At 51.4% G+C, this 14,390-nt stretch overlaps 1 protein-coding gene across 2 annotated transcripts; it reads right to left on the reverse strand.

The window, feature by feature from the left end:
- Positions 1-422: 422 nt before the first annotated feature.
- On the reverse strand, positions 423-1,951 carry LOC119281691. 2 transcript variants are annotated; one of them, XM_037562151.1, is made up of 2 exons: positions 1,805-1,951; positions 423-1,682 (listed from the first exon to the last, which is right to left on the reverse strand). In XM_037562151.1, the coding sequence occupies exon 2, from the start codon at positions 1,621-1,623 to the stop codon at positions 562-564; it is 1,062 nt and encodes a 353-aa protein (XP_037418048.1). In that variant the 5' UTR covers positions 1,624-1,682; positions 1,805-1,951; the 3' UTR covers positions 423-561. The 2 variants fall into 2 exon arrangements, with proteins under 2 accessions (XP_037418048.1, XP_037418047.1); XM_037562150.1 differs by having other exon boundaries at positions 1,800-1,951.
- Between the last annotated feature and the right edge of the window lie 12,439 nt (positions 1,952-14,390).

The raw sequence follows: 14,390 nt of genomic DNA on the forward strand, positions 1-14,390 counted from the left end.
CTTTACGCTCTTAAACCTGTGCCAACCATCCACAGTGGCACTAGTATAACAGATTCTATGGTAGTCGCTCCCATATTTTGTGCCATACAAACATACCATATATCATCCAACAGATGGAAGCACAGCTCTGTTCTTTTGATGATGATTGCAAGTTGTATGATCAAGTGGTTCAAAAATTATATGAAATATTCATATTCAGTCATTGAAATTTAAAAAAAGAACTAAAAGGTTGTTGTCTAACATGTAAACTAAAATTTACCAAAATAGTAGTACCAAACCCCAAACATTATTTTGATTCCATGCAAGCATTGATATCGTATATAGCAAAAAAAACGTATTTAATGTACCGAATAAACTAAATGCAGAGTTAATCTGGTAATCTCGTGAAATAAGCACACAGACTAAAATTTGAGCACAATGCAAAATCTAAATGAATCAACTGCAAAATTAAGCACATGCACACAGACTAAGATTTGAATACAACCCTACACATAAATTCTTTTGAAGATGGTCAGCTTTGATAAACAAATCAAAGCTCCATTACAAGTAGGATGGACATGATCACAGCAGTTTGAAGACGTATCCACCAACGATGTAGCTCACGGACTTGTGCTTGATTATCATTAGCCTTCCCGTGCTGGCATCGTTGACAAACTCCATGCCAGCTAACACCACAATGCTCTCAGCTTTCCTGTCCTTGTTGCCCTTGCTTGTCCGGAAGACCCTGGCTGTGCAAAGCTTGCCAGAGCCAAGCGGCAGGAGACTAGCCGCCATCGGTGTCCACGCCTCTGACAGATGCGGTTCTTCCCACACTTGCTGAAAGGGAAATTCATGAAGCAGTGGCGCCGGTGGCTCCTGCACCAGGTTGGCTACACAGAGGTGCTCATCTTTTCGAGAAAAGCCGAACCAGAGGCCATGCTCTGCGATATACTGGGCAGGGCCACTAAATGGCAGGATCCAGTCACCTAGCTTGCTCCACTTGCCGCTACTAGTGCTGAAGGAGTGCGTACCCGCGCCCACGGTGGATATCCAGATGTCCGAGTCACCGACCGCTGCATAGGCGCTGAACTCAAAGGGGTCCACCTCACCCAACCCCAACCCGTACTTGTGAGTTGGGTTCTTGATGATTTCCAGGAAATTAATGGGGAGCGGGTGGAGACGACGCCAGCACCAGTCTTTCAAGCTGAGAGCTTGAAAATGGTACCCCTGACATGGCAGGCCGGACTGGCGCGCCATGACATAGAAAACATTGCCAACGGTGAGAGAAATGGAGCGGCACCTGGGGTCTATGATCGGGTTGATGACGCGGACGGCCCCAACGGCGCTATCATAGAGAAGGGTGCGGCTCTCATAGTCGAAGGCAATGATGTCGTCGTTGAGGGCCATGAAATCCATCCACCCGTTTTGGCTCGGCGGATAGGGCTGGTAGAAGGATATGGTGGCGGGAGGGAGCCGAGCCGGAGCCAGACCCGATGCCGAAGCCTTCTTGGTTATTGCTGCTGGATGTGCTGGCGGTAGTCCGGCAGGACAGAATAAGCTTGCCAGATCGATGCGGTGCAGATTAACGGCTGGGCAGCGGCCGTTCAATTTGTTGACTAGAAGATTCAGAAAACGGCGATTCATTGTTGCTCGATCTCTAATAGAGAAGGGAAGAATCTGACTTTCCTCTGTAGTTTGATATCCTGGTAATCAAAAGAAAGAACATGAACCAGTTAACTGTTGATATCCAACCTCTTCTCGTAAGATCCGGTCAACATCCAGATATGTATAGAGAAATAGTATCGGAGATCTGGGCGTACCTCACCGGAGCATAGGGGTTCAACTGAACCGCACGAGTTCTGAAAGCTGTTACTGGTACTTGACAACACAGCAAACAAATCATTCGAAAACGAACCTTCACGGATTGGTTCCCACGGATTGGATCAGCCAGAGAGGAAGGAGAAGGATACAGGTGCGCGAGGAGAGAGATCAAGAAGGCCCCATTATATAGGGGCGGCGCAAGGAGTAACCCTCTAATTCTCCCCTCGACCGCTGCGTGACCAGGCCTGATGGGCCGAGCCGGCAATTTATTCATTGTCTTCTTTTTCCTTCTGTGCATCCAATAAGACTTCCTTGCTCAAAAAAAAAATCTAATAAGACTTCCTCTCAAAAAAAATCTATAATGAGACTTAAATAGTTCATCCCCACTATCACCCAAAAAAAAATCTCACTATCTTATTTCTCTTGACATGCTGCATATCTACCCCAACGTTGTGCCACATCAACATTTTTTTCTATTAACACACCGAAGCTCAACATTTTGTGGTTGAAAGAAAAAGAACAATTTGCACCGACCGACTGCCTTCTCCCCATCTCTACCTAATAATAAAGGGCTATCGCTTCTGCCCGTACGTCGTCACTAGTATTTTATTAATTTATTTTAATCAAAACATGCAATCCTAACGAGAAAAACAGTTTGTTTCATCGTACGTCTTCTCGCCTCTCTAGCGTCACGGTTGTCCTTATGGGCCTGGGCCACATCCACGCTAGTGATGCTTCAGCCAAATCAATCAGCTATCTCTCTCTCAGCCCATCTCCACTTATATCATTGTCTGATTTTGTCGCCCCATCGGCACGCACACCAACTCTTCTTTCCCACCGTGTGCAATAACGAACGTATAAGGGTCCACCACGCACGAAACGCTAAGGGCGACTAGGAGGCGATTGCCTGGCGATCTCCGCTCAGCGCTAGGGTTAGGGTTTTGAAGGCGTGGGTGGTGAGGATACGGTCGTGTTTGGGGCGGCGACGGCGCTCCCCTCGACGCGGATCGGTGCAAGATGTCTTCTCTACACGGCGATGCCATGAGAGAGAAGGCGAAGGAGAAAGTCTCGGCGGCTCCGACGACAACGGCGAACCCGGAGGCGACAGCGACCCCGTGGAAAGCTACAAACGGGCGTTCTTCTGAATCCCCGATCACGTGCAAAACGCCGGATCCGGCCGCAAGCCTCTCAGCGAAACTGGGTGGTATGGTTCTGCTAGACAAGGAGGCGGAGGGTTTCGTCTACGAGGAACCAGATCAGATCTTGCCCAAGAGTTTAAAGTGGTCGGCGGTGGGGAAAGCCTTCTCCCCGCGACCCCTAAACAGGACGGTGCTAGAGAAAACGATGCATAGGGCATGGGGACTCCACCATGAAGCACGGTTCCGAGACATGGGCGACAACGTCTTTGCTGTCCACTTTGGAAGTGAGGGGGATTGGAAGCATGCTATGAACAGTGGACCTTGGCAATATGATTTCAATGTGCTGGTACTGAAGGAATATGAGAGCAATGTTAGGCCATCGGAGATGGTTTTTGACAAAACAGATGTGTGGGTTAGGGTCTCGGATCTCCCACCAGGTAAAAGAACGGAGAAGTTTGGCAAAGCATTGGGTAACTGGCTTGGCGAAGTTGTGAAGGTGGATGTTGACAAGGATGGCATGGCTCGAGGAAATCAGCTGCGGGTGAGGGCTAGGATCCCGCTGGTTGAGCCCTTGGTACGTGGTTTTGTCCTCAAAACCTCGCAAGAAGATAAGGTGGGCACCTGGTTTGATTTTCACTATGAAAAAATTCCGCACTTCTGCTTTGAGTGTGGAAGATTGGTGCACGTGAATGGTCGATGTGAACCCCCGGTCAACAAGGCAGAGCAATGGGGGGGATGGCTGAGAGCTTCACCAGGCAGGAGCACTGGCTCCAAGAATGAGACCAAGGGGGGAAAGAACAACCCTAATACGAGCAGCAGTTACATGAGTTCACAATCGGATGGGAACAATAGAGAGCAGGACAACCATGCTCTCGGGCGGGATGCCCCTGTTAAGCGCAATCTGAATGCTGATTTCGACCGCCCGATGAATGCACGCACTGGCGGGCAGAACCGTGGCGAGAGAGGGGTCGTTGACTCGCCTAAGAAAGAAAGGGCAGGAAGAGAGTGGCCAAATGAGCGCGACCTCAGGCATGAGTTGGAAAGGAAGAGAGAGAGATTTGAGGGAGGATCTCAAGGAGCAGCAAAGGCAGAGATGGATCGATCGTGAACAGTTTGACGGGAGAGGCCAATGGGAGAGGGGGGCGTCTAGTAGAAATGGAGTTGACAACCATGGATACCGTCCACACTATCCTACAGAGAGGAGAAGAGGGCACTATGTCAGAAAATACAGGAATGAACTTGAGGGGAGAAGGAGGAAGGATGATAGCCCCCAGAACTCCCCAAACTCAAGGAAGAGGAGGCTGAGGCAGATGTGGGTGCCCAAAGGTGATGGGGAGAAGCAAGATGGTGAAGAATCTTTTATCAGAGATACTAGACAGAAGACCTCATCAGTGTTCGAACGCATCGAGGAGAATGTAGATTTATTGACGGACCCTGCCAGGGAGCAGGGCCGCCAGGAGCAATGATCATCTTGGCCTGGAACTGCCGAGGATTGGGGTTGGACTCGGCAGTTGGCAAACTTCGGGACCTGGTTAGGTCATACAACCCAGCGGTGTTTTTTTTGTCTGAAACAAAGAAGAGATCGGGAGCTATGGATAGACTAAAATGGAGTTTGGGTTTCAATAAGGGTGTTGCGGTGGATTGTAGGGGCAAGAGTGGAGGACTAGCGCTGTGGTGGAGGGACTATGTGGAAGTAACTGTGCGACCGTGGTGTCAGTATTACATTGATGCGACGATAGTGCCTGATGGTGTTTCCTTTAGGTTCGCTGGAATCTATGGGGAGCCATGCGTCGAGAAGAGAACAAAAACTTGGGAGATTTTGCGATATCTTCGAGGTCAAGACAATCTCCCTTGGTTGTGCGCAGGAGACTTCAACGAAGCACTTAGGCAGGATGAACAACACGGAGGCAACCCTCGGTCACGGAAACAAATGGAGCTATTTGATGATTGCCTGTCTGACTGCGGGCTGGCGGATCTCGGTTTCTCCGGGTACCCGTTTACATGGGATAACAAAAGGGATCATGGGGACAATATTCAGGTACGGCTAGACCGAGCAACGTGTAATGGCGAGTTCGCGCACCTTTTTCCTGCAACTGAGGTGCAACATGTGATGACGGAGGAATCAGATCATCAGGCGCTGGTTATCAAGGCCTTAACCTCGGTGGGACAACCCAATGCGCGTGGACAGAGGCCGTTCAGCTATGAGGCTGCGTGGGCGAGGCACAAGGAGTACGAAGCCATGGTTGCTGCTACATGGGGAGATGCTCATGCAACCAATCAGAAAGAGGGTCGGCTAGAAGCAACTTTTAATATTCTGGAGAATGCGACAAGGGCCATGCAAAGGTGGAGTCGAAGGGTTTTTGGTTCTATTAAGAGGCAAATAGCCCATCTAAAAGGCCAGCTTGTGGATGCAAAGGAGAGAGCGGCCCGCACCGGGTATATGCAGGAGATTAGGGATATTGAAGATTAGCTCCATGAGCTCTATGAGAGGGAAGAGGTGTATTACAAGCAGCGTTCGAGGGTTGATTGGCTCTCGGAGGGAGACCAAAATACAAAATATTTTCAAAACCGTGCGTCACACCGCAAGAGGAAAAATACGATCAAGACCCTCAACAGGGAGGATGGAACTCTGTGTTCGGATGATGAGGGGATGAGAAGCATGGTTGCGCACTACTATGGTAATCTGTTTGCCTCTGAAGGTGTCGCAAATGGGGACCGGGTCCTGCAGCATATTCAAGAAGCAGTCACTGCTGAGATGAATACTAAGCTGGGGGCTCCTTTCACCGATGAAGAGATCGAGCAAGCTCTCTTTCAAATGGGCCCGATAAAAGCTCCGGGACCGGACGGCCTCCCGGCCATGTTTTACCAACGCCACTGGGCGCTGGTGAAAGAGGATGTTTGTGCGGCGATCCGTGAGTTTCTTGCGGGCACGGCTGCCCCCGATGGTTTCAACGACATGATCCTGGTGTTGATCCCAAAAGTAAAAGCACCACAGCTACTAACTCAGTTCAGACCCATTAGTCTGTGCAATGTGCTCTACAAAATTGCGGCGAAGGCACTGGCCAATCACCTCAAGGTGGTTCTACCGGTGTTAATTTCTGAGGAGCAGAGTGCTTTCGTGCCGGGTAGACTGATAACAGACAATGTGCTCATGGCATATGAGTGTGTACATGCTATCCGGAAAAGGAAGAGGAGGAAACCTATGTGTGCTGTAAAGCTGGATATGATGAAGGCATACGATCACGTGGAGTGGGACTTTTTAGAGAAAATGATGCTAAAATTTGGCTTCTCTGATCACTGGACATAGATGGTTATGAGGTGTGTGAAATCAGCAACTTTCTCAGTAAAATTAAATGGGGATCTATCGGAGAGGTTTTGCCCTACCAGAGGACTCCGGCAAGGTGATCCTCTCTCCCCGTACCTATTCTTGTTCTGCGTCGAAGGTTTCTCTGCCTTATTGGAAAATGCCCAAAGGGAGAAGAATATCAAAGGGGTCTCGTTTGGGAGAGGGGGACCAACGGTAACCGACTTACTCTTTGCCGATGATAGTGTGGTGTTTGTGGAGGGGTCTAGAGAGAATTTTGAGGCTCTGTGTGATATCTTGGTTGATTATGAAGAGGCCTCGGGTCAAAAGGTAAACCTCCAAAAATCAGCGGTGTTCTTTGGCAAGGGTACTCTGGATGGTGACAAAGAGGAACTCAAACATGTGTTGCAAATATCGGAGGAGGCACTGAGTGAACGGTACTTGGAGCTACCCACGGTGGTGGGGAGATCTAAGGACGGTACCTACAAATATGTTAAGGATAGTGCAAAGGGGAAGGTTTCAGGATGGAAGGGTCAAGGTTTGTCTAAGATGGCGAGAGAGGTTCTAGTCAACACCAACTTTTACCATGAGCTGTTTCCAACTCACAAAGAAAATGTGCGGGAACCTGTCTACAATTTCTTCAAACTTCTGGTGGGGTGAAACAGATGGTACTAGGAAAGTGCACTGGATCAGCTGGGATAAGATGTGTATGAGCAAGAAGGATGGGGGGCTTGGCTTTAGAGACCCCGAAGCTTTCAATCAAGCCATGCTTGCTAGACAAGCCTGGCGGTTACTTCTGGTGCCAGATTCTTTGTGTGGCAAGGTCTTAAAGGCGAGGTACTTTCCTGAAGGATCGATCTTAAACGCCACATGCCCAGACGGGGGATCATACACGTTCCGGAGCATCTTACATGGTCGTGATCTACTCAACGATGGGCTGATTTGGCGGATAGGTGACGGTTCAAAGGTTAAAATTCACCATGACAATTGGTTGCCAAGGAATGGAAGTCTGAAGCCACTGGGACAACGTTATATCGCCGTGTATACACGCGTGGGGGACCTGCTGGAATCTGATGGCCGCTCATGGAACAGAAGAGCGGTGATGGAAATGTTTGCGCCGGACGAAGCTCTTGAGGTTCTGCAGATTCCAGTAGGGGGTCCAGATATCCAGGATTACCAGGCCTGGAACTACACCAAAAACGGTATCTTTTCAGTCCGATCAGCATTTCATCTTCGGATGAGCCAGAAGAGGGTGAGAGCCGGACGGCCGGAATCCTCATCATCTGTGGCTGATCACAAATCCTGGTTGAGCTTGTGGGACACGGTTGCGCCAGGTAAGGCAAAAATTCACATGTGGCGTCTGATACGGAACGGACTGGCAGTTGGTGCAGAGCTACTTAGGAGGAAGATAAAGGCTGGTGTTTCCTGCACGGCGTGTGGACGCGAGGAAACGAATTTGCATAGATTTTGGGGGTGCTATCACTCAAAGAAGTTTTGGGCGATAATGCATTCGGAGTTGGGAGTACCGGTGGCGATCCCACCGAAGTCAATCTATTCCCAGAGTGCGTTGTCTAGGTGGCTACTTTCGTGGTTCGCGGATGCCTCGGATGATGAGCGGGCTGTTATGGTGCAGGGTACATATGCACTCTGGCTTGTCAGGAACAATGCTCGAGATGGACAGCGGATCGAAGAGCCAGAGCCGATCGTGCAAAGGGTGTTTAACCTGATGTCAGAATGGCAGGCGATCCACGGGCGTAAGTGCAAGCAGGATAGGCCGGCTGTGAAGGAAAAATGGAAACCCCCGGATGAAGGCTGGATCAAGCTTAACATGGATGGTGCTACTAGCAAGGGTGGCGACATCGGTGGAGCTGGGATGATCTTCAGAAATCATGATGGAGCATATATGGGCGGTGCATGCCACACCCTTCCACTGGGGAGGGATCCGGAGCGGTGTGAGCTCTTGGCATGTAGGAGAGCTATCCATATGACGTATGATCTGCAGGTTACAAAACTACACATTGAGATGGATTGCAAGTCGATTGTAAGCAAGCTCCAGAGCGAACAGAAGGATCTCTCACCGATAGGGCCAATCATCGAAGAAGTTAGGCAGCTGTTGGCCTCAATGGAAAGCTGGAGAATTGCTTGGGTAAGGCGAGAAGCTAATGGTGCTGCGCATCTGCTTGCTAAGGAAGCAGTTTCGAACAATCTTTGCATGGTGTGGCTGCATGTGCCCCCAGATTTTATTTTGCGTACTGTTTCAGACGAAATCCCCATGTGGGAATCCTAAATAAAGTTTTGAAGTGAGTTTAAAAAAAAAACTCTTCTTTCCCCCGTTTGCATGCACACACCGATCACCCCCTTGCTCGCCCGGTTGTTTTAAAAAGAAACCACCACAATTGATCTTTTCCGGAACGACGACCCCAAGCCCGAACCTCTCTTCCTGGTGTCGTGGTTCTAAGCCTGACAGTAGAGTGGGGGGTAGGTATGGAGAGGCAAGGTCCTAGCTATGGAGAGGTTGTAAGCACAAAGGATGTACGAGTTCAGGCCCTTCTCGGAAGAAGTAACAGCCCTACGTCTCGGAGCCCGGAGGCGGTCGAGTGGATTATGAATGTATGGATTACAGGGTGCCGAACCCTTCTGCCTGTGGAGGGGGGTGGCTTATATAGAGTGCGCCAGGACCCCAGCCAGCCCACGTAGGAGAGGGTTTAAGGTGAGTTAAGTCTGGGGCGTTACTGGTAACGCCCCACATAAAGTGCCTTTACTATCATAAAGTCTACTTAATTACAGGCCGTTGCGGTGCAGAGTGCCTCTTGACCTCTTGGTGGTCGAGTGAGTCTTCGTGGTCGAGTCCTTCAGGCCAGTCGAGTGAATCCTCGTTGGTCGACTGGAAGGCGACCTCTTCTAGGGATGTCCTAGGGTAAGTTACTTGGAACAGGTCCATGACCCTACCCTAGGTACATAACCCCATCATTAGCCCCCGAATGGATTGAGGCTTCGAGTGAAGAAGGAGTTGATGTCGTTTCCGATTAACCTTTGCGCTCTAGTTGTGCGCTGTTCTGGATCAAAGAATCTCTTCGTTGACAGGGAGCAATTTGTCTTCGGTCGACTCGATCCATTCTATTTTTGCGTCGAGTGATCTTTCGAGCTTCGACGATCTCCGAGCGACGGATCGCCGGAAACACCGCGTCTGACAGACTGATTTGTTGCTCGCGGATTCCGCGGGGTGCGAAATTTGGGGGCGCGCGCGAAGCGGGGCAGACCGCGGCATTCGGATGGGACGGGGCATAGCCGCCTCGATCTCCGCGCCGCCTTTTTCGCCACGTATCCAGTCCTCATAACTGCTCCCAGATATGATTAGATCGACCGGGCCCACATGTCAGTCACTCGGAAGGGACCTTATAAACGTGCCCGGCGAGGATTTCTGTGCTGCGCCTCAGCATTCTCCCTCTCTCCCTCTGCTTCCTTCCTCCCTGCTCAGCGTGCCCGCTCTCGCCCCCGCACCACTTCCCTTCGTGCATCTCACCGGCGACCATGGCCAAGGAGAAGACGGCGGCGCTGGAGCGTGCCAAGAAGGCGTCGGCATCGGAGAAGGCGAAGGGGAGATCCACCAGCCGCAGAGGGTCCTCGTCCAGATCCCGCCTGCCGAAAGGCTGGGTCCAAGGAGACTGGATCCAGTCGACCATCACGGAGACGGACCTCCTCGACATGGCCAACGAGGGCTTGATCCCTCACGGAGCTGTGAGGTTGCCGGGGAAGGAGTGGCAGCCACAGCCAGAAGAGGGTGAGTGTGTGCTTCTGGCCACTCATGTTGATCGTGGGTTTTCCTTGCCGCCAAGCATTTTCTTCCGTGGCTTCTTGAATTTCTTTGGAGCGCAGCTCCACCACTTTACCCCAAACTCCATTGCCTATCTTGCTGCATTCGTGTCCATGTGTGAGGGTTTCTTGGGCTGTCGACCGCACTGGGGTTTGTTCAAACGTATCTTCACGTGTCGCTCTCAGACCGTGAAGAAGGCGAGCCCAGGTGATGAGAAGACCCGAGTCGTCCAAATGTGTGGGGGCCTGGGGATTCAGGTGAGGAACAATAGCACCTTCCCGCCCATGTCCTTTCCCGAGTCCGTCAGAGGCTGGCAGTCGACTTGGTTCTACTGTCAGGTCCAGTCGACGCCAGGGCAGTCGAGTGGACTCCCTCCGTTTACCATGGACCGAGTGAACAAGCCCTCCCCTCTGAAGCTGATTCCGGAGGAGAAAGCCGACGTGAAGATGTTGATGGAGCGCGTGGTGCAGTTGGTCCGGGAGGGGGTGACGGGCATGGATCTTCTGGAGGTCTTCCTCAGGCGTCGCATCCAACCCCTTCAATTCCGGAGCCATTGCATGTGGTTGTACTGTGGGCCTGAAGACGAGACTAGAGTCCATCCAGAAGAAGTCGACGATGCCACTTTGGAAAGATGGATGGTAGCCGTTACCGGAAACAGGGACAACCCGCGCGGAGCCAGAAGGATTCCTCCACTCGACCACAACAGCGACCCAAACAAGGTACACTTGCTCTGCTTTCCATTGTGTCCTTGTCGTATTCATTTCTGCTAACCCTGCCGACTGGTCGACTGATCCTTGTTTGGGCATCTGCTAGGCTTTCACCGAGCTGTACTCGATGCCCAATGGGGCACAAGCTTCGACTGAAGAAGGCGAGGCGAGCGGGGGCGAGGCGAGCGGGGGCGAGAGCCAGGAAGAGGAGGAATGGGACTCGGATGCTGCAGGGGATGATGACGACGATGATGATGATGAAGGTGATGAAGATGACATCGAGGACGAAGAAGAAGAGGAGGAGGAGGCCGTTCCACCGCGCTCAGAAAGGCGGTCGAAGCTTGTCCACGACCCTTCGACCGAACGTGGTAAGGGGGTTGCGACCGCCACTCAGTCGACCAAGCGCCCTCGGACCACCTCTCCGGCGCCGACTGGAAAGGCGCCGAAGCAGCTCAGGGCGGCCTCATCGAAGCCGACCAAGCTCCTGCCGAAGATGAAGGTGTCTATCCCCACCATATCAGGGTAATTGTGTTGCTCATATTTTCTTATTCTGTGCGAACTTTATCTCTGGTCGACGCTGAGGTTAGTCGACTGATCCTTTGGAGTTGCAGTGCTGCTACTTCTGAGACCTCGGCCCGGGCCGATGACCACGAGATGGAGGATGCAACAACTTCGAATCCAGGTACTGTGTTCTTAATACCATTCTTAGTCGACTGACTCGCGATCTCTGATCCTGGTCCTTCTCCGCAGCTCCACCCAACACTGTTATCGATCTTCCTGATGATGATGAGGATGAAGAGCCGCTGAAGCACAGGAGGAGTCGGAAAGCGTCCGCCAGTAAGGTGCCTCAGGATGTGCCGGCGCCTGAAATTCTGACTGTGGAGGAAGAGAACACCACTCGACACACGGTGACCTTCGCGAATCCACTGACGAGTGCTCAGCAGCCTTCCCTCTTCATGACGCACCACGTCCCGGAGGACCAAGCTGGCGCAGCGAAGGAGGCGATACGCCAGGCGGGACTCATGATGGAGCAGCTGAAGACCATCCGGGACGCGAGCCAGGCAGCTTATGACGCCAGTTCTGCCCTCCAAAGCAATGTCCAGGTCAGTCGACCGCTGTTTGTTCTGTTGGATATGCTACCAAAAACTTTTCTTTTCCGGAATTTATATTAGTCACCCACTGGGTGTGTCGAATAAACTCCGTGTTAGCGGGGGCACGCTGAGTGCACCCGCTGGGTGTAGTCCCTAAGGCTAAGGTCGACTGCTGGCAGTCGGCCTTAGGCTTTATGATGTCAATCTTTCTCTCAGTCGACTGGTCGACTGGATTTCACAAACCGGTGGGGGCACGCTAAGTGCACCCACTGGGTGTAGTCCCCGAGGCTAAGGTCGACTGCTGGCAGTCGGCCTTAGGCTTTATGATGTAAATCTTTCTGTCAGTCGACTGGTCGACTGGATTTCACAAACCGGTGGGGGCACGCTGAGTGCACCCACTGGGTGTAGTCCCCGAGACTGTGGTCGACTGCTTGTAGTTGATCACAGTCTTAGAGAATGCATCTCGCACGCTTTTTTTTTTTGAGGTCGACTGGTAGACTTTGTCTTCAACAGGATTAGTGGGGGCACGCTGAGTGCACCCACTGGGTGTAGTCCCCGAGACTACGGTCGAATGTTTGTATTCGGCTGTAGTCTTAGAAACGTGTGCTTTTCCCTTTTCACTCGGAAGTGAATTATTTTTGACATTTAGTCGATTGGTTCTTCGCAGAACTCTTGTGATCTTGTGGCTCGCTACTCAGAGCTGGAACAGAAGCATACTCAAGTCGAGCTGAGCTTGAAGCTGGTTCAAGAGAAGCTGACAAAGGCAAAGGAGGAGACCGAAGGTATGTTTGGTGAGACCCTGACGACTGCTTTTCCCCTTGCTTGTTTCAGCATCTGATCTTGCTGTGGCTTGCAGGTAAGGTAAGGGAGGCCCAGCAGAAGAAAGACCTTGAGCTAGCTGAGAAGATCAAGCTTGCTGACGAGAAGTTAGCTTCAGTCACCAAGCTCGAACAAGACAATACCAATCTGAAAACTGCTCTTGGGATTGCCAACAAGGAGGTCAGTCGACTGAGAACTGACAAAGCTGCCTTGACCGACCAAGTCAGCAAATTGACTGAGAAGAAAACTGAACTGGAGGCCTTCCTGAGTGGCCTTGCCAAGAAGCTGTTTCTTATGCTTGAAGGTAAACCTCCATGTTTGGCAAATATTTCCAATTGTGGCTTTTTCCATTCGACTATCCCCTTGACTTAGTGATCACTCTTGGAGAATTTTGTCAAAACTTCGAAGAGGAAACCAGCCGACTGGAGCCAAACCTTGACCCCGTCAATTCTCCGGTGAACGACGAAGTTGCCATGGATGTTTTCCGACTGGAGTCTCGTGTCGCAGCTGTCGTGGACTATCTCGCAAGGCTGAAGGCCGCCACATCTCGCATCGACTCGACGCTCTGGCCTGAGGAGACACTTCAGAATGACCTTGAGTCGCTGATGGCCCGCTTGAACACGATCCCTGGTCGAGTGCAGGAGTGGAAGAAGTCCTCGGCTCGGTGTGGTGCAGATGTTGCTCTGTGTCTGGCCCGAGTCCACTGCAAAGATGCGCGAGAAGAGAAGCTGGCGGCCCTTCGGGTGGCCAATACCAAGAAGCACGACTTCAGATCCTTTATGGAAACTTTCCTTGCAGCTGCCACTCGGATCGCCGACGGGATTGACCTTGATGAATTTGTTGCACCTTCCAGCCCTCCACAGGAGGGGTAAAAAACTTCTTCTGGCTCGACGCTTTAAATTTGCCTCGGTATGCCGAGTGGAATTGTAACCGACAAACCTTAACAGGCTTGACGCCTGAGCACTTTCGGTTCCTTTAGATATCAATTCAAACTTGAATTTGGCGCTTGAATACGATTGCCTTCGGCTCGGAATGTCTTTTGCAGGTTCAAAGCAAGGTGCCTGTGCTGCAATCGACTTATTCTTTAGTCCACTTAGACGAGCACTAGGCTGCAGCTAAGCCCCCGAGTGAGAGGGTTGCTCTTCACTCGGTAGGATTTTTGTAACTTAGGCGAGCACAGGGCCGCAGCTAAGCCCCCGAGTGAGAGGATTGCTCTTCACTCGGTAGGATTTTCACAACTTAGGCGAGTGCTTGGACTGCAGCTAAGCCTCCGAGTGAGAGGGTTGCTCTTCACTCGGTAGGATTTTTATAACTTAGGCGAGCACGAGGCTGCAGCTAAGCCTCCGAGTGGAAGGCTGGCTTACCACTCGGTAGGATTTTTACAACTTAGGCGAGTGCTTGGACTGCAGCTAAGCCTCCGAGTGAGAGGGTTGCTCTTCACTCGGTAGGATTTTTATAACTTAGGCGAGCACGAGGCTGCAGCTAAGCCTCCGAGTGGAAGGCTGGCTTACCACTCGGTAGGATTTTTATAACTTAGGCGAGCACGAGGCTGCAGCTAAGCCTCCGAGTGGAAGGCTGGCTTACCACTCGGTAGGATTTTTACAACTTAGGCGAGTGCTTGGACTGCAGCTAAGCCTCCGAGTGGAAGGCTGGCTTACCACTCGGTAGGATTTTTACAACTTAGGCGAGTGCTTGACTGCAGCTAAGCCTCCGAGT

This window comes from Triticum dicoccoides, chromosome 3B, assembly GCF_002162155.2.
Source record: "Triticum dicoccoides isolate Atlit2015 ecotype Zavitan chromosome 3B, WEW_v2.0, whole genome shotgun sequence".
Taxonomy (NCBI): Eukaryota; Viridiplantae; Streptophyta; class Magnoliopsida; order Poales; family Poaceae; genus Triticum; species Triticum dicoccoides.

Bases quoted from the DNA above. Each gene is read 5' to 3' on its own strand.
- LOC119281691 (XM_037562151.1), bottom strand. From the start codon at position 1,623: ATGAATCGCCGTTTTCTGAATCTTCTAGTCAACAAATTGAACGGCCGC.